This window comes from Taurulus bubalis, assembly GCF_910589615.1.
Source record: "Taurulus bubalis genome assembly, chromosome: 17".
NCBI classification, from domain to species: Eukaryota; Metazoa; Chordata; class Actinopteri; order Perciformes; family Cottidae; genus Taurulus; species Taurulus bubalis.
This window is the reverse complement of record NC_136605.1, coordinates 10975427-10995813: the sequence shown is the minus strand read 5'-3', so window position 1 is coordinate 10995813 and position 20387 is coordinate 10975427. Positions and strand designations below refer to the sequence as shown.

Sequence of the window (20387 nt, the reverse complement as noted above, 5' to 3'; positions counted from 1 at the left end):
GGTACATGTCTATGCAAGTGACATTGCGCAGGTTGCGCAGTGAGCAAGGGGGGGCCCCTGACACTTTGGCCCCTGAGCCTGTGCCTGGTAGGCCTGTTAAGTAATCCTTCCACAATTGGACAGCCAACCTGGACGGCAGCACTGCTGTTAAGTGTTTGCTGATTTTTGGACTCATCGTTGTTTGTGCATTTGTCTCCATAGGGAGAAACAGGAGGACCAGGCCAGAAGGGCGGTAAAGGAGACAAAGGAGAATTTGTGAGTATGAGTTTGATATGAATAGTCCTAACAGCACACCATGACCTGGCATCACCAGGAGGTAGAGGACAAACTGACTTGGCTGGCTGCAATTCATTATGATAAATGTTTGCCTGGACTCTGTATCATCTGTCGGATTGTTTTCATCATGCCATTCCTTTAGGGAGTGTGCACTGAACTGTCCTTCTGCTTCTCTAGGGACCCTCAGGACCTGTTGGAAGTCAAGGACCAGTGGGCCAACCAGGACTGCCAGTATGTTACAAAAACTCTGAATACATCATGTGGAAACATACCATTGTATGAGAAGTTGGTTTAGGTTGTGCAGTGTTAAAAGTGGTGACCTGTATTTGTATATTCCAGGGTGCAGATGGTGAGCCAGGTCCTCGAGGGCAGCAGGGCATGAACGGGGCGAAAGGAGATGAAGGACTCAGAGGCTTTAAGGGAGCATCCGGTCCTACTGGACTACAGGTCAGAATCACTGTCAATAAAAAAAAACAGACTGTATCTGCATTTGTTCATCCCTCATTTTACATTTATACTTTAGTTTATTTCTGTCTTCATTTCATGCCTGAGACTGCGCTGCTCACCATATCTTAATTTGTAGGGAATGCCGGGACCACCAGGGGAGAAGGGAGACAGCGGGCATGTTGGCTCGATGGTGAGTACTATTCAGCAATCTCAGCACATATAACACTCATCTCAAGTGTACTGCTGTGGTCCAGTGTCAGTCTCAAGTCTGTTATCAACACCACTTTACTGATATCTCACAGTGAGCTTCATGATTGGTATGACTTTGACTTGTCTTGTCTGATATTGGATACCGACTTGACTTTTCTTTGCTTTCCAAAAACCTTGAAACCTCCAAACCTTCAAAAAATGTGTTTCTCCACTTTTCTTCATTTTCTCTCCAGTATCAAAGCAGTTTAATGGATCTTTTTCAAGCTCAACCACCCATTTACATGCATGCATTCATGAGTATAACAACAATGAATTATTTACAAGGACTATTTAGGGTGTAATGCAGAGCTTGTGCAAGCACTGTATTTCTGTGTTTGATTTGGAAACACCTTTATATTGGTAGAACAAAGGCCTTTAGTCTGAGGGAACTAATCTGTCAGAGGTAATTACTGAGCTCAGTGTTTTCTGTTACCTGTACGATGTTTCTGTGTTATCAATACTCTATCAAGGTGCAAGTTTAAGTCATGCATTATTTCATGTGATAGCTTTATCCAAGAAGCAGAAAAAAGACCACCCCCTTTCTTTCGAAAAAATGACATGATGCACACAATTTGGCAAGATCAGGAGGATGCAGGACTCTAAAATAGTGCATACACCAATATTTGAATGACACCCCTTTAATAACACATTGAGTATGTGTGTGTTACTAGATGTAATCACTTGACTCGGTGCTTGTAGATAATGCAGCCCAGAAACTATCAGGTCACTGCCTTCAAATAATAAAAGGAATTTCATGGATGATTATTATTTCGTTAGATGAGGAAATGTAAGCGTAGTATTTTAAAGGTTCAGGGTATCAGCAGTTTAGGAGCTATAGCTGGGACTCAGACAAGCTCCCTCTTTAAACTTTCATTAGTGCTCCATGTTTTGTTTGTTTTGTTTTTCTGCTGATCCTGCTGCTGTGTGTCAAACTTGTGAATCAACCTATTTTCTCTGCCTATTCTCCACCGCCCTAAAACTACAGGCAGAGGTATTGAGTGGGGCTCAGTTTGTTCTGATCTGATTAGTCTCAATATCATCGAGACTCTGGTTGTGCAAAAAGGTGTTGACAGAACTTTAGAGTAAAGTGAGTCATGGCCATAGTCCAGTGTGAGACACAAACATAAAGATCGATGCTCACAGATTACTAAGAGCTGTGTTTCCATTGTAATAGCCTCGACAACTCTCATCACCTAACAATCAAATCAGCCTCATCTGTTGAGGAACTGAGGAAAATATCTAAATCTGGGGTTTCCAAAGCTACTCAACCATATGACCATCATATATAACTATTGTGTTATTAGAGAATACAGCTGTGTTTGGAAAACACACAGTTCGGTCAATTGCTCTTTAACTCTGTTCCTCATGTCCGTTGGCCTTGGTTATAAATGATACCCACAGTAATGATGGCAAAAGAAACCTGAACACCTATAACAATCTCAACTCGTCTCATCAATGGGTGATAGATCTTCAAGGCCGAGTGTAACGTTGGTGACTTAATGGGCAGGAGAGACAAGCCCACAGGATGAAGAGGTGTTCCTCTATATGTAAAATGAAGAAAATGATCAAAAAGAAAAGAGAGAGAGAGAGAGTCACAGAGAGGACGCAGTAAAGCAATGGAGTGGAAGGAAGAGGCGGAGCACTGATTGTGAGCAGGAAGACGGTGTGACAGCTGCTAATCAGATTAGCCTCAGCCTTGGCTGTCTAATGAGCATCCTCCTTTGTGACAGTCATCTCACAACGCTGTCAACCATGAACACACGCTCAACAAGATTCTCTATAGCCCCTCTTCTCCACAACCAGATTAGGGAGGGAATCAGAATGGAACCAAAACAAAAAGAGAGAAAGAGAGAGAGAGAGAGAGAGAGAGAGAGAGATAGAAAGCGAGAGAGAGAGAGAGAGAGAGAGAGAGAGAGAGAGAGAGAGAGAGAGAGGCTGAAGACTCAGTGGGGAAGTTTCATTCATGTGTGAGCGTTGCGGATCACAGGATTCTCCCCTCTAATGCTCGAATATCTCTCCGCCAGAAGGATATATGTTTCCTCTAGTCCCACACAGTCTCTCTCTGGGCAGATTGTCTGTCTTTCTGTCTCAGTGTCTTCACAACACAAGGCTCCCTCCAAGACTTCAGAGTGATTCAAAGCACAGTTCAACATCTACTCAACTGAAACTGAAGCCGAGCACAGTTAGGATTAATTGCTTCCCGCTCTCTCTTGAGCGGCACAGACGAGTCAAATCACATGATGTTACTGTGGCTCAGAGAATGTGGTCTTGCACATCACAGACTAGATGTTTCTTATTAATAAGAGAGATGGGAGGGGAGGGAGGAATCAGAGTATGTGTCATATTGAGGGTAATGACCTGTCTGGATGTCTTCATCATGTCACTACGATAATGATCATGGATACTGGGGCCATTGCGTAAGCAATCCTCCATGGCCTGACCTCTAACACTCACTTCATTTAAGAGACACCGGCCATGCTCACATTCAGTATGTATTTCTCTGTGCGTTTTATAGATGCAGTATATCTTTATTGTCTGCACTGATATCCTAATGAGACATTTCATTTATCTCTCCACAGGGGCCTCCAGGACAGCATGGCCCACGAGGCCCTCAGGGGTCCACTGGTGGAGAGGTAGAGTACAGCATGACTTTTAAAAATTACATATTTGATTTTCAACGTGAGCGTGACTATGGTGGTGTTACATAGATATTCCCATTGAGCAAAGAAAGAAGAGAACACAAATACAAATACAGGTACTTTAAAGCAGGTGAAAAGAGAATTACCATGTGAGGAATGAATTATATCAACAAGCTGTTCATATCCATCTTCAAAACAAAAACTGTAAATATTTATAGGAAAAAAACATTTAAATTCTGATGTCCTTGCCTTTTTAGGATAATTCATATTTATTATTTGTTCATGATTTTTTTTAAATGTATCATTGAGGTTAAATCATTATTTTTGTTGATTTCATTGAAAGGAACCAGGTTGATTGTTTAGAGGGATCTATTGGCAGAAGTGAATATATTAAATATGTTTTCATAACCTTAGAATGAACGGTTTGTATTTACATACAAAGTGGGGTGCTCTTTACTGAGGCCGCCATATTTCTACAGTAGCCCAGAACGGACAAACCAGACACTGGCACCAGATAGGGTCATTCACGTTTTGGTGCCAGTCACCATAGTTCTCCATACATGCTTCACACATGGGAGAAAGTTTCATTTGGCTGCGACCTTCAGCCTCACCACTAGATATTGCCAAATCATGCACAGTGCACCTTTAATCTGAATCATTGCATTTCTGATTTGCAATTCTGAAGTTACATAAACCCTGTGCCAGTATTGGAGTTCTGATATTTTCAAGTGATGGTGGCAGCATGCCTTTGTGATACATACAGAAAACATGAGGGTGTATCAGTTTTGGAATAAAGAAGACATCCATTCAATACAGAGCATTATGTAATTTTCAAACTAAACAATAGCTTATCCTTACACACAACATATATGTTATATTTTCCAGCCTCTCATCTTCATATACTGTCTCTTTATTTGAACACTTCATGCCACAGATCATCCGCTGCTTTTGAAACTTGAATTATTAAACAGTATTAGGATATAATCCCTGGGAGAGAGTTATATTTACTGCTTTATGAATCATTAAGAAGTATTAGACTATCATCCCTGAGAGGCAGTTATATTTACCTCTCGTAATGGCCGTCTCTCTGCAGCCTCTCGCACAGGTCAATTATTCAGCAGCAAGCTGCAGAAATCTGTGTGAGCCATGCTACTGCTTCATCACAGGAAGCATGGAAATACAGCGCTGCAGAGAGGATGGGATCCATAAATGGAATGATTATGATTGTGGAAAAGAGTGAAATGGTGGCTGGACGGCATGCAAAGAAACAAAGCATGCAAAAGCAGCAGTGCTGTAGTAGTGCGTGGCTGCACTACTACAGCTCTCATGTTTGTGCACTCTACCGAAGACGTGCTTTTACTGGCTTTGTCTCAAGACAAAGCACAATGACAGACGTGTGTGCACGCGAACACGCATGCACACACACAAGTGAAACACACCGAGCGAGAGGGGGAAATAACATCCCCTCTATGCGACTCAGACACTATAGCAAGCCTGACACAGTATTTCTCCTTGTGTTGTGATAATTCTGTTCCATTTTCAGCATTCTGTGAGCAGAAGTGCTCACAAGCCGCAACAAAAAGATACTGCACCAAGAACTTGATTTTCAAAAATCAAATGAATATTTCAAACTTGCCCCTGTATGATTTTTCGGTTCAAGCTGTTCTCTCTTCTCCTGCCACAGGGCCCACCTGGAATGACTGGTGGAGTTGGTCAGCAGGGGATTGTTGGAGAGAAGGTCAGCGTTTCCCATTAGCAAAGACACAGCATGCGCCTGTGTACATACAGTAGATTAGCGGTGATTTGGGTGTGTGCATCAGTGTGTTGTGTGATTTTTATCTTGTACTTTCCTTCTCTACCAGGGTGAGGATGGAGAAACTGGAAACCCTGGGTCAGTCGGAGAGCCTGGCACTGCTGTAAGTCACGTTGATTCCATCTTTTATTCTTGTCTTGCTCAACATCATCCTTTCTTTGCCCTTTCATTGATTGCACTTTTAAATGCCGGTGTCTCAGGGTACTACAGGCGATGTGGGGGAAAAGGGTGAATCTGGCCCTCCCGGTGCAGCCGGGCCTCCAGGACCCAGAGGAACACCAGGAGAGGACGGATCCAAAGGCAACCTTGTGAGTCTTTGTCTCTCTTGAACAGTAACTACTCTGTCTTGCCCTAGTTGTCAGTTCAGATATTACTATTGCTATGCTATGTACTGTAAATGATGGTTCTCACTGTTTGTCCCCACAGGGCCCTATTGGATTCCCCGGAGATTCAGGACCTCCCGGAGAAGCTGGCGACAATGTGAGTGTTATTGTTAACAAGGTCCTGCTCACACCTAACACGATCGGCTGTCCAACCAATCCCGGAGGGAGTAGTAGTGTCCCTCACAGCCTTCAGCCTTTTATCTCACCCCGTAGTCTAATCGTTAGGATTTCGGAAGTATTGCCTTCCCGAGAGTGTTTCACAGCTACTATGCTCTAGGCCTTCTCGCTCGGATGTAACTCTAACAACCAGTATTTAGTGATTTCGTAGAACGTCTATACCTTACCACTGCCTCTTTGATTTTTCTCACCGTTATGACTAACACTGCCAAGCCTTCACCCAGTGAATTTACCTTAAGCTCCTCTGGTAGAGTTGGTCGTCACCTCTGTATCACCCGTTTTGTATGGATAGGGGAAGAAGGTTAGACTATTGTAAAGAACTGGAGTCTTTAGATTGGGTCTCAGACACTTGGTTTTATTTTATTTTTCATTTTTTCTCATCAAGTCACTTACAACAATTTAAATTCAATGAAACAGTTACAGTGATCCATGCAAGCAGTCCTAATTGCTCAGGATTCTTCTAAGTCAGCTTTCACCGATTTAAGTTTCGTCCTCTGAAATAGCCGAAGCTTTTTGTCCCGTATAAATGAGCTGACAGATCTGTTGTCTAATCTCTAAGAGTTGGACGCTCTTGTCCAGCCCCTAAAGGCTGGGATATCTGATTGTTCTCCTCTGTGCTGCGGTTCATGTACTACAGAGAGAGCTCCCTCCTCCTTTTTGCCTTATAAGGTAATATTAGCTGATGGATCCTATTACACAGGAATGATTATATAATACTTGAGTGACATATTGCATCTATGCAAGTTATATTTAAAGAGTATAATTTAATGCTTTCATATTTTTCTAGGATCTTCCATGAACTCATTGTTTGATTATTCCTTCTATAACATTTTTGTATCCAGGGAGTAGATGGTGGGCCGGGGCCGAAAGGAGACAATGGAGAATCTGGCAAAGCAGTAAGCATTGATTTTTTTCCTACTTCTTGAATATGTTGACAGCACTAGTAGCTTAGCTTAGCTGAAGTCTGTATTCTCTGTGACGTATTGAGGTTTTGCTTCTTCATCTTTATGGCTAGACGTTCTTCTCAGTTTTATGTTTCTGTTTTAACTTACGTCCTTTTTTATTTTCACAAAAGGGACCTGCAGGAGCCTCTGGAGAACCAGGTCCTTCAGGACCTCCTGGACGGAGGGTGAGCTCAGCATATTGTATATGTTTGTGCGCCTAAATGTATGTGTAGCTACTATATATGTGTTTGTTTGCGGTGAGTAGCTTTTGTCGTCATGGCAATCAACATTGTCTTTCTCAACCCCAGGGTCATATAGGTGCTGCAGGAAAAGAAGGGAAGCAAGGCATGAAGGGAGGCAAGGTAAGGATTACAGCTGGCACTGAGCTTCGTGGTTGTGTTTGGTGACTTCTAGCAAAGCCCTTCTGGTCATAACGCCTGGCTGTCTGTGTCTGTCGCTCTGATCTGTAGGGGACAATAGGGACCGAGGGTCCAGTGGGGAAGACAGGCCCAGTGGGACCCCAAGGACATCCAGGGAGGTCTGGCCCGGAAGGTCTTCGAGGCATCCCAGGTCCAGCGGTCAGTACACAATGTAAAATGCCTTGTTTACATTAGCCTGATCAATGACAATCATCAGAACATGAAGTCCCATTACTAGTTGCGTTTAATCATTGCTTCAGCATACTTACATACATATACTAATCTCTAATTATTGTGTTTCTTCTCAAGGGTGAGCAAGGGTTAAATGGGCCACTAGGACAAACTGGACCACCAGGACCAATAGTAAGACCCTTATAGTTGCCAGTTAATAATGGAGAGCAAAATTCTTATGAATAAATCAGGATTCAAACCCAACCCGACCCAATATCATATTCCATGTGCATTGGCCTACTAATGCATCTTCCATTATTAACAGGGGCCACCAGGACTTCCAGGATTAAAAGGAGACCCTGGATACAAGGGAGACAAAGTGGGTGTTTAGCTCTTGACAGAGAGAGGACTCTGCACCAGTTTAAATCCTGGGAAACAATGCTGATGAACTATGTCTCGGTCTGCAGGGTCATGGTGGGTTGATCGGTCTAATCGGCCCCCCAGGAGAATATGGCGAGAAGGGAGACAGAGGACTTCCTGGGATTCAGGGTACACATGGGCCTAAAGGAGATGAGGTGCAGTAGGTTGCAAAACGAGGCATCTGTTATACTTCTACACAACAGGATGTTCAGTTCACTAACATGGCTTGCTTGTCTTTATATATAGGGTACACACGGCACACCTGGTCCCACTGGCCCTTTGGGACCACCTGGACTGTCAGTAAGTCACATAGCTCTTAATATATACTTTTATAAGATCAGTGTATGATTTCAGAAACAATTTATGTAAAAGCTGCCGATCAAAATTGTTTATAATATAACCCAACCGTATTTTGAAGTACTAATTGTTGAGGTGAACCACATGAAGTTCATACCTGTGGTCTGCTGGATCTTGTTAATACACAAGTATTTTGCAAAGATCTTGCAGGTATAAAACAAACAGAACACACATGTTACGAGAAGAACATAGAGGCAATACACATTCACAATATGATGTAAAGGTCGTAGATTTAGCAGCTGATTCCATCTGCAAAACGCTAAATAAGAACCCTTTTGTCCAGAGAACATACAGTCTTGTTATTATAATTGAGTAATCATTTTGACCCTCACCTGCCCTGTTGCTAGGCAGGTGCCTGGTTTTCCAGTGAGTAGCTGACAGTACTTTGCAGTGCTTACTTAATTAATACTTAAGTAATTAAATAGTTTTAAGTGTATGTACTTTTATTTATGTTTTTACTGCTTACTTACCCCTCCTCTCCACTCTTAGGGTTCAGCTGGCGAGAAGGGATCGAAGGGAGAAATAGTGAGTTCAGTCATCTGTCTTGTTTATACATTGCCACCGCTGTACTCACCCCTCAGCTTGGTTAGCAGCTGCTGGGAACATATGGCAAGGAAGAGAGAAAAAGTGTGTTGTTGGCTTAAATGTACCATGCTCCACAACCATAATGCTCTACTGTGTTTACTGCATGTCTTTGGAACTAAAAGCACGCTGTACAGCCATGCTTGCCTTGTGAATTTTCTTCATCGCGCCCTTTTAATAGGATTTGATTCTGTTGTGTGTGATGCTATGAAAACCACTATAGTGTGTCTTGAGAGCCAAGGCTTTGACCACAAAGTGCTGAGGCACACAGCTGGATAATCCTATAAAGCAGCCATATCTGCCTGGATAAAGCTGGGATTTAGCCAAGTGGTGCGAGAAAGGCTCCAGGTGAGACATGCTTGACACAAAGTTTTGTCCTCTCTTATTCTCCAGGGTTTTGTTGGTCCCAGAGGAGATCGAGGCCCTGCTGGACTCCCAGGTCCCCCAGTCAGTACCGCAAGTGTTCCACATAATGGCCCTCTCAGTGCCAGCTTTACCCTCTTTCTTGCCCTGTCACCTCTTGCTCACCTCTCTCTGCTACATCCAGGGACCCCCTGCGACAATGATTGAGCCTCTGCCTATCAGAGAGGCCAGGCGGAAGAGACATAGGCACTCCGATGGGGCAGGAGGAGCCGCTCCATCCAGGGAGGAGGTGGATCTGGAGTACCTCCAGGGAGATCAGCCTCTGGTGGACCCCGAGGGAATGGAAGAAGTCTTTGCCACCCTATCGTCCATGAAAACAGAAGTAGAGATGATGAGGAGGCCCTTGGGATCTTTTGAGAGCCCTGCCCGGACTTGCAAAGAGCTCATGATGGTCCAACCGGACTACAAAGACGGTGAGCAAAGACAATGCTTCCTGATTGATGTCCATTTCAACACCTTAAATGTTTTATCCAAGACAATTTCCAGTAAAAAAATGCACACAATCTCTAGCAAACCTCCTTTTTAAGTCAAAATGCTCTTTATCATATCACCAACTGTATGTAATCATCGCGCAACCCTCGATTTGTTCTTTATATCAACATCAGGTGCTTGATCGATGTCCTTTCTTTGTCCATTTTGTAGGAGACTACTGGATTGATCCTAACCAGGGCTGTCACCGAGACTCCATCAAGGTCTACTGTAACTTCACAGCTGATGGAGAGACATGTCTCTACCCTGACAAGAGGATTGAGAATGTAAGTCTCCAATCTCTTGCCGTCAGCCTTTACAAAGCCGACCTCGTCAAATAACATCAGAACAAAAATCACTCCCTATATCCCTTGAGCCTAAAATTGACTCAACATCACCTCTCTCTCTCTCTCTCTCTTTCTCTCTCTCTTTCTTTCTGTCTCTCTCTGCCTCTCTCTTTCTCCCTATATCCTTCTCTCTCTCTCTCTCTCTCTTTCTCTCTCTGTGTGTGTGTGTGTGTGTGTGTGTGTGTGTGTGTGTGTGTGTGTGTGTGTGTGTGTGTGTGTGTGTGTGTGTGTGTGTGTGCGTGCGCTTCTAGGTGAAATTAGCAGCTTGGAACAAAGAGAAGCCAGGAAGCTGGTACAGCCAATACAGGAAAGGCAAGCAGGTACAACAACAATGTCTAACCTCCTCCCATTAATCTCAGCTGGCTCCAAATGCCAGGCAGTCTCTTTCAGCTAAATTACTCATCCTAATTGAGAATGCTTGAATGATATTAATGCATATGATTGAGGTGCAAGCATTTGTTGAGTGAGTTCACATGAATCTGTCAGCTTGCATCCGTGTGTCCATCCATGTGCTTTTAGTTCATTATTTGTATATTTGCACTTTGTATAATTTGGTATCAATTTATTAGACCATGATGTGCAATGAGACAGCTGATTTGATATTTCCAGCAGTTGAATTCAGCTTTCTGGATGACTCACAAAGCGACATTGTCAACTCTCTCATTGACTAGCATGCAGGGCAGCACGCTCAGAGCACTGGCCTTTCATGTGCACCTGATCAGAAGTCTCATAACACTTTCAGATAATCATAGAACTGCCAGCACAATTGCAATTCACTGACTTTCCCCGAGTACTTGGATCTGCTGAAGTTTTTTTTTCTTTCCTTAATTTCCCGACTTCTAACTTTCCCTTTATGTTCGGATTTAAGAAGAAGAGAAGCTGCTGTAACTTTTTTTTACCCTTGATGACGTAAACACCTTCATCAGCACAGGGTGGTAGGTTTGCAATGTCAGGGGTATAATTCAAATTATAACTCATATTTGTCTAAGATTATTGGCTCAGACAGGTTTATCTGTGGATTTGTCTCTTTTAGAGAAAACATTTTAATCATTCTGGGATTTTATGTAATTTAAATGCAATGCTGTTTTAATTTCTGGGTTTATAGTACATAATATATCCACCTTTGTCCAACACTAATGTATCTGTATCTGTGTCATCCAGTTCTCCTACAGTGACAGGGATGAGAACCCTGTGCATGTAGTTCAGCTGACCTTCCTGAAACTACTGAGTGCCACGGCCAGGCAGAGCTTCACCTACACCTGCCAGAACTCGGCAGGCTGGTTTGACGGCACCTCTCGTTCCTATGAGCGTGCCCTCCGCTTTCGGGGCAGCAATGACGAGGAGCTGACACAAGCCAAAAGCCCCTTCATCAATGCAGTGCATGATGGATGCCAGGTCAGTGCAGTGCACATGCCAGGGGAAGGGACTAGCTGAACAAATAAGAATTAGCCTGGATGGAACTAATGTGTTTATCAATTGTGCTGCTGTGGTAGCCATCAAACCACTGACGTATACAGGGATTTAGGCCAGAGAGTGGGGGGGAGCTAGTTAGTCCTATTAAGCCAAGAAAATTCTAATAATGGCTTTAATTTTTCTCTTTCAGTTCCGCAAAGGTCAGGAAAGGACTGAACTAGAGATTGACTCTCCCTCGGCAGAGCTGCTTCCTATTATAGATATGGCTCCAGCAGACTTTGGCAGCAGCAACCAGAAGTTCGGATTCCAAGTTGGACGAGTATGCTTCAACGGTTAACATCTTGCCAACAACAACAATAACAAAAAAGAGAGACCTGCACAAAGTTTTCACTTAAAGAAACTGGACTTTTACCGCTGCCCCCGAGCAATATTTATTATATCATGTTCCTGTACGTGGTGGGTTGGTGGTATACAGTGTAAGACTATTCAACAGCCAATGCGATTGGTTCTATGGCTTTACAACAATAAGAAGAATGGCGAGAACGAGGACGTGCACCAGTGGGAACAAAGCACATTTACCAAAGGGAAATATTCCAGTTAAATATATTTAATTTTCAGTGTTTTTGTCTTCTTTTCTCTCTCACTGTTTGAGTAAATGAGCCTCTAGAATTATGAGGACAGCACCACTTGACGATGACCACTTGGCACCACTTGACATAAAAAGGACAGATCTGTATGTTCCCGGAGAGGAGCCGTCTGTCATTCTGTGGTATGGGTCGGTTAAGTGGGACTTTTCAGACCTTGAATGAACTAGTTGCTACCAAATGTTTAACAAAGACTGCGGCTGAATACATCTGAAAAGTTATCATACTCATTTGCATGCTCAGATTTCACTGACAATTGCAGAGCAGTTGTGAACTAGCCCAGCATATTAATTCCACACAAGCACCATAATTAATTTCCTGTGTGCAGGAATTATGTATTGTCCTTTTTACCCTTCAACTGCAGTTTGCTCAGTGAATTACATTGATTAGTATTCAATAGGCGTAGCTAGTTATTGAACCCGACACTTACTTGAACGGATAAGGTTGTTTCCTTTATTGGACTGCTTCCCTCTATGGGCTTGATAATATGCTTTTTGAGCCCTCCATCTTTTCAAGGACTACAGTAATGTTGATGTCAGACTAACACCCTTTTTATTGTGGTATACACTTGCTATGACATTCCTCAGCAACTATTGGGGATATTTCAGGGCAAGAATTAAGAGCATGCTGATTAAAATAGTCTTAACTGCATTAGTTCTTTAAACCAAGAGACCCATCTTTTGAAAGCATTGCTGACATTTTTTCACTTTTCTCACCTACTCAAAGGTTTTCATTTTCCTGGGTTCTTGTTCATATGTTGAAATTTTGCCAGAATATGGTGCTGTTCATTTGATATGATTTGCTATTTAGTGGTGCTAAAGATGATACTGTTATTTTTGTGTCACTGTGTTTTTGTGTCTCTGTGGGCAGGATTATAGGACTAGAGAGAGAGAGAGAGTTATTGCTCTTTCAGCAGCACGAAACGCCCTCAGAGGCCGGGGACTAGTCTACTGAATTTTTTGCACATCTTCTGGCGGATGGTGCCAATTTCACAGGGCCAGTGAAAAGAGGTTAGGGACAGTTCAGAGCGTGGTTGAGCGCTTTAAAGGGAAAATCCATCTTAAACGAATACAGACAACTGTCGACCTAAACTAAAAATTACAGCATCAAGACTGGAGGTAATGGTGTCATCATGTAACATTTTGGGAATTATATCCATCACAAATCCTTTCAGGTTACCTTTGAAATTAGTTGAGCTGTGAATCCGAAATTGTCCTCACCTCCCAGTAGAATTACCACAGGTGCGATTATAGCTATTTCATTATTCACAGCCTGTGCAGCGGATTTGTGTTTAGATGACATTATTACTACAGTCTGTCTCTGTGTGTCGGCTTAAACAGAGACTTCTTCAAATTATTAAATGGGAGCCGTGAAATATTACAGACAGGACATATGGATGTGAATTCTATTTTACGGATGATTTTCCCTTTAGTAAATGAAATCGTAATGCTCCGTCTACCTCCTCCTACTCAAACAGGAGACTGTGTGCCCAACGTGTGTAATTTAGCAATTCACTCCCGCTGTTCTATTTGTTTTATGGCGTTTAAACATTCTCGTAATTAACTCTCCTCCTGTCCCATCTCGCACTGCCCATCCTATGTATAGTGTTTGGTGTACTCATTTTATATACTGTACAGTTATTCTGAGGCCTGAATGAAAAACAAATGTATTTTGTCAAAAATTAATGTGCGAATAAAAACAAACAAGAAATTGCTCTGTGATGTTTGTCCTCTTCAGACCCTACAGGCAGGTTGGAACAATATCCATGAGAGCATGGGGCTGCCTGCAACGTCCAGTCAGAGTGTAATATACAAACAAGGCTCTTCATTACTGACTGGTTCTGCAACATTCCCTCAACAAGCTCGCAATCAGCCGATGTAATCAACTCTGATTTTCTCCCCAGTTCATTTATTTCAATTAGCTCCGTTTTAATCCTCAAGAGGGAAAGCTGGGAGGAGACTGAAGCGAGGGAAGGGTGTGTGGCGAGAACAAGAGAACAGGTCCATAATGAAATGGCTGAGGATAAGAAATGCACCCAAGAGATTTAGTCAGGTGGAGGTACAGGATACATGTGAGACGGACAAAGAGAAGAAACGGTAAAGTAGTCCCAATGGCTAATTTATTTCCAACCAGTCTGAATTTCTTGGTACCTTTTTTACTTTTTCACTTTCTCTCTCTCTCTCTCTCTCTCTCTCTCTCTCTCTCTCTCTCTCTCTCTCTCTCTCTCTCTCTCTCTTTCTCTCTCTCTCTCTGACGGCCTACTTATCTCGGGTGCAATACTACAAGCATACATGCAATAATTGCTTTTTGCTCCATTCACACAGACTTTTGCGCATGCTCAACACTCACACACACACACACACACACACACACACACACACACACACACACACACACACACACACACACACACACACACACACACACACACACACACACACACACTAACTCTGAGCCTATTCTCTCATACATAAAAGTACAAGGCGCTCATCCCCTTTGGGGCCCACTGTTCAAGGTTAGCGTCAATGGCAGAATAAAAAGGTTACTATGTTTTTTTTTTTCTCCTTTCATGCTGCCTTCCACTCAATCGAATTTTAACCACACTAAGTTCTTGACCAGGAAAGGTCATCTGTTGCCACTAACTCAGAATAATGATCTAGCAGAAGAGCAGTGTGACTGTCAATATGGTATTTCCACAGCACTATGCCCTTTTCCCTTGCTCACAACCCACTCTCCAGTTCCAACAATTCCTTTGACATTGGGTATCCAAAGTCGAACATTTCCTCTGCTGAGAGCGGAGCCTTTTCAGATAGCTTCACGGTGCTATACGTTTAATTCCTCTATTGAGAGCTGAACATCTTTGCGATAGACTAATTAATATACAAGAATAAACTCTCAGAATTGAGTTGTCAAACATATCAAACAAACCATTGACTTACAGTCTCTCTAATGTGTAGTGGTAAACCAGATTTAGTGAAGCACTGAGAAGAGTTCTTCATCCAGCTGATCCTGTAGCTCAGCTGTGTGAGAGCCTGTGGAAATCCCAGGCAAATTCAGTCCCATGTGAGGACAATTTATTTGTTATGCACACAAATACAAACGTATATAAAACAATGCAGAAAATGTGTACTATTCCTTTCTTTCAGGGGTCTATAAGCTGTTTCATGTTACGGTTGTTGTGGAGTTGACTGTAGAAAACAGAAAGCTTGTCAAGTAAGCAGAGCTTCCGCCAGGAAAGTTATTAAGAGTGGTGGCAAGTATAATTTGACAAGAGCCAGGGGTCCTGGCGTGGGCCGGGACAGACTAATGGCAGCATTATAGGGCCACTATAACAGAATCACAGACAGCATCATGGAATTGATCATTTAAAAGAACTATAACACAGCGCATCAGTTAAAGACACACATTTTGACAGGTAAATGGTAAGAAATGTATTCGTCAGTCATGACACAAGCAGAACGTGTTAAATGAATGAATGAATAATGAATGAATGAATGAATGAATATATACTTTATTAATCCCCAAGGGGAAATTTAGTGTCGCATAGCAGCCATTTACACAGAAAATAAGATAAGATATAAAAACAACAGGGATGAAAGCTATATGCAATAGTAACACTAATAGAATAAAGATAAAAATAACAACAACACTAAAATAGCTGTATGAAAGAAAGAATAACAGAGTATTAATTTAGGAATTAAATTAACTTAAACTTAAACAGTAGAAGAGCAAGAGTGCAAGTATGTATGTGCATATTAAGGTGTAAATAAAAATAAAATAAAAATAAAAAAGCTTTGTGTAAGAGAAGAGAGAGGGTGAGGAGTCCATGTGAGGAGGCCGAGGAGTCCATGTCTGTACTAAGGGAGAGACAGAGGCAGCCGATCTTCATATCTGATATTTTGTCTCAATCTCTGCTAAAGATGCTTCTCCAGTTCTTATGGTTATGAAAGCACAATTTATATAATTGCAGTTACCATATTGGTTCATTGCGACATTCGTAATTGCAATATTAACAGTTTATATAACAAAAGATCGATACTTGTTGTAGGTGTATTGAGACAATATGGCTACGCAAAACATTGCTATACTATGTGGTATACATTTTTTTTACACTTTTTTTACACTGATCATGTTAGTCCTACAATAATTTAATCTTGGAAAAAACTTTGTTTATGCTGAATAGTTTACACTTTAGCTAAGCAGCTGCAAAAACCTCAAATGTGAGACTACACATCAATAGATGTTACAGAGTAATGCAGACTTATGCATGGATCTTTACATGTTTAAAGGTATACCATTCAGATTGTTCCCATTACATAGCATAAGCTCCTATTGAAATAATTTTACTTAGTCCCTGCATATGGATCATTTGTAGTGTAGACCAGCCGTCTCTTTTCACCAGCACGTGAGGAACTTCCCTACTCATAACATGTGCAGATGTTACCGTTATATATCAGATTCATATTATATTACTTATTCATAATTTACTAATGATTTGTTAATGGTTATTACGGTGTATATACGACTTACAACAAGTATTCATAATTTCCTAACATGTTTAAATGTTTGATGATTAGTTATTTAAAGGCATATACATAATGTATGACTGATCCTTATTAGTAAGTTTTACCAGATCTTTTTTCTTCTATTATTTTATGATTCCTTCCATACTTAAAAAGAAACTTCCATTTCAATAGATGGTTTTGAATCTTTAAACTTAGGCAAGTGAAGCCCACAGAAGTAAATTTCTGGACTGTATTATTGATTGGGAGTGTGATCTCCTAAAGACACCGCCCCTGTAGATTATTTTAAAGCAATATAGACAGGATCGTTGTAATATCTTCCTTTTATCTCTCCGTCTCTATCTAGAGGGTAACACAACAAACCTGATGCCCTCTGATCTTTAAACATGATTTGTTTCAGAGATACAGAATGTCCACCTTGTAATGTTCACTGTACAGACGTGAACATGTGAGGTCTACTCTTGTGCTAAGCTCTGCATTACTGCCCACTGCAATTCCATCAAGGATTTGAGCAGATCTGTAGGTCTAGTTGGCATTAATGAGCTACTTTTAGGCCCAGGAGTACATTAGTGTAACCCACAGGCAGGAGGATCCGTAGTTGCTGCATTTTGGAAACAAGATTGTCTCTCTTATTCCATCTCCCGTATCTCTGTGCTCACCCTCTATCTCTTTCTCTCTCTTGCTCGTCTCACATCACTGTCTCATTATTCTGGAGTTGAAAATGTTAGAGACGTTTCTTTGTTGTTTGTTGGACTGTCTACTCTCCCTTCTATGCGCTCTCTCTCCCGCCTGCCCTCAGTTCCTCTCCTGTGACATTGATTCTAACGAGGCTGAACGTGTCACAAAGTCGCAGTGAGAAATGTACAAATTAAACAGACGTTCATTAAACAGAGAGAGGGAGAGACTCAACGGCAATATCTACACATCCGGGTGAACAGGGACACTCCCTTGGTCTCAGCACTTCCACACAAATGTGGATGCTGTGTCACAGTCGATAACAGCAGACATTATTTTCCACGCCACTGATGTGTGTATAAGTGTGCATGCTGCTCTCGGTTTAGCATCTTGTACTGCACAAGTGGCATTCCAAGTGGGAATAACTCGGATCATCTCCAGCTTGTGCTGAACATGCTCCTTGACGTGTAAGCCATACGGATGTTTCTGCGTGGGTATGTAAAATCATAAGCACTAGCCGCGAAGCAGGGGGACACTTATTAGTGTGCATGCAAGCGCCTCTCCTGCCATGTTCCATCCACAGCTCCTTTATCACAGGAAGGTTGGGGTGAATCACTTCCACAGATGCCTTTTTTCCATCAAAAGCGCTTATCGACAAAGCTAACATTAGTAAAGCAGTTAGAAAAAAAATGACTTGAAGGAGAGTGGACAAAGAGTGCCGTGATGGTCCGGAGACCCAAGGCCCCGTGCGTCTGAGAGAGTCTTCAGATGATTATCTGGCAGATAGAGAGCCCAGATTTACACACACAGCTTGAGAACACCCCCGCCACCTACGACACACACACACGCACACACATCCTACTTCTAATTTGCCATCTGCTGCAGATCTCCGGGTCCATCGCCACGTCCAGACTGCTGTGCCATTGTCCCTTAACTAAGTCCCAAGTAAAAGGAGGACACAGTTATGTGCAAGCTCCCCAAGACAGTCAAAGTAATCAGTGGTGTCTTATTTACCACAATGGGAAAGGGACACACAGATGAATTGATGCATGATGAGAATGAGAGAGCAGGAAGAGAGAGAAAGAGAGCCGTAGTCACTTGACAGGACAATGTGTTGTATGAATCACTCAGGCCAATTTAAACACGCACAGCTGTTCATAAATCCAAGGCAATGTGTTAATGAACAAACTTAGCCCTGATCGGGAAAACAGGGGGTATAGTCACAGGGGATCTGTGTTCGGCTTTGGGTGTGTGTGTGTGTCTTTGATTTGTTAGTGAGTGAGAGTAAGCGAGAGTGAGTGATAACTGCATGACCCCATTGCTCAATAGAGATGATTTTTTTCCATAAATCAGACGAGGCAGCCGAGGAAAGAGTGCAAGAGAGACAGAGACTGAGTGATTATGCTGTGGGAGTACATTGGCTCAGACCTCAGTTGAAAAGCCAGGGAAACTAATCGTTTCCATTCACCTCGATGAGTCTGGCTGCTCGTCTGTGGTCCTGAATGCAAAGAAATCCTTATCTTCTCTCCTCCTCTCACTCCGTCATCCCCCAACCCGTTTTCCTTCACTGTCCCTCCCCTTTTCCTCCCTTTCCTTCTTCAGTTCCTGTAGCGACACTAACACGGTTCTTATTCTATCACAGTGAATCAGATGTGGCAGCATTTCATGGGTACCTGGACACTTTTCATAAATACTGCAAAGGCAAGGGTGAGCTGTCGAGGAAGCAGTGCTTGTGGCGTGACATATTTAGCCTAAAGAGAGATATAAGATACCTGTGTGAGGCAACAGAAACTCAGTTATTAGAGACAGCAATGTGTTTTCTGTCACCTGTACAAAATCAACATTGTCTCGTAATCTCTGCACCTATGCAAGCAAAATGGAAAAGGCTAGTAATCAATACACCTGCAGAGCGGATAAAATTCAGCGCTTTGTCCCCACTCGTCTGTGCAACTGGCAACGTTTGAATTATGCTTTCATATGTTTCACAGTAATGAGTACAATTGGGCCTGACTCTGCTGCTATTGAATAATTTAGAACCAACCTGAGACATGAAGCAATATTCTGAATCTGCAAATCGGGAATTATTGCTGCAATCACTTGTTTTTCTATGTCTGTCTGAATATAACAAATATAGTGTGTATATTAAATATATATATATATATATATATATATATATATATATATATATATATATATATATATATATATATATATATATATATATTATTTAATTATAGATAAACTACCCAGCAGTATATAAAGTAAATCAAAAAGAGCACCACACATGAATGCATCAATGATAATAATCAAGTGATATAACTTATGATTCTGAAATGGGCCAGTATACAAAATGAATACTTTTCACTTTAAGTACATTTTAATGCGAATACTTTTGTACTTTTACTTATTTAATATTTTGAATGCTGGATATGTTCTTGTCACAGAGCATTCTTGCACTGTTGTATAGAATATATTTATAGTAAAAGATACTTCATACGTCTTCCACCACTGTAAACTATAAATATGGTCAACATCTTTATCTCACTCATGACACACTCATAGTACGGTGACACATAACGTGTATTGGTGGCCTTGAAGGTGGATTTACTTGGCGCAGAGGTAATCAGAGCGTTGTGAACTCTGTAATCAAGGCTGCATTCGATTATCACTTTGCAATCAACAGAACACCTTATGTTTAAGAAGGATGATAACTATCTGCTAATGCCTTCTCTAAATCTCAAATAAATACAGAAGGCTCTTGAACAGTGTATTTGACCATGTAACGATAGAAGAGCCAGTCTCGCTGATAAGTGCTGACCTGTTTCTTTGGGGTATAATAGATGCGTATAAAGGCAGAGCAAGCAGGCCAACGTAACATAAAGACACTATCATTGACAGAAGTCTACTTGCTGGTGTTTCATTTTCTTTGAAACACGCCATCCAGTGCCGTTCAAACAGAGGGTTTGAGTTAAACCCCAGTTCTCGATCTATTTCCTCTAGGACACATCAAACAGCCA

The 20387-nt window shown here is 41.9% G+C and overlaps 1 protein-coding gene across 1 annotated transcript in view; it reads left to right on the top strand.

Annotated features, from left to right (window-relative positions):
* Positions 1–13866, top strand: part of col5a3a (collagen, type V, alpha 3a) — a gene marked incomplete at its 5' end in the record, with an annotated part of 37692 nt that extends 23826 nt beyond the window's left edge. Inside the window, 24 exons of the mRNA XM_079233587.1 lie at positions 202–255; positions 454–507; positions 616–723; positions 860–913; positions 3552–3605; positions 5296–5349; positions 5474–5527; positions 5625–5732; positions 5851–5904; positions 6827–6880; positions 7060–7113; positions 7237–7290; positions 7399–7506; positions 7657–7710; positions 7844–7897; positions 7986–8093; positions 8185–8238; positions 8785–8820; positions 9271–9324; positions 9425–9713; positions 9943–10055; positions 10367–10435; positions 11277–11510; positions 11719–13866. Of these exons, the coding sequence (XP_079089713.1) occupies positions 202–255; positions 454–507; positions 616–723; positions 860–913; positions 3552–3605; positions 5296–5349; positions 5474–5527; positions 5625–5732; positions 5851–5904; positions 6827–6880; positions 7060–7113; positions 7237–7290; positions 7399–7506; positions 7657–7710; positions 7844–7897; positions 7986–8093; positions 8185–8238; positions 8785–8820; positions 9271–9324; positions 9425–9713; positions 9943–10055; positions 10367–10435; positions 11277–11510; positions 11719–11865 (2076 nt within the window). The 3' untranslated portion in view covers positions 11866–13866. The remainder of the gene's footprint in view (positions 1–201; positions 256–453; positions 508–615; positions 724–859; positions 914–3551; positions 3606–5295; positions 5350–5473; positions 5528–5624; positions 5733–5850; positions 5905–6826; positions 6881–7059; positions 7114–7236; positions 7291–7398; positions 7507–7656; positions 7711–7843; positions 7898–7985; positions 8094–8184; positions 8239–8784; positions 8821–9270; positions 9325–9424; positions 9714–9942; positions 10056–10366; positions 10436–11276; positions 11511–11718) is intronic.
* Positions 13867–20387: the final 6521 nt, after the last annotated feature.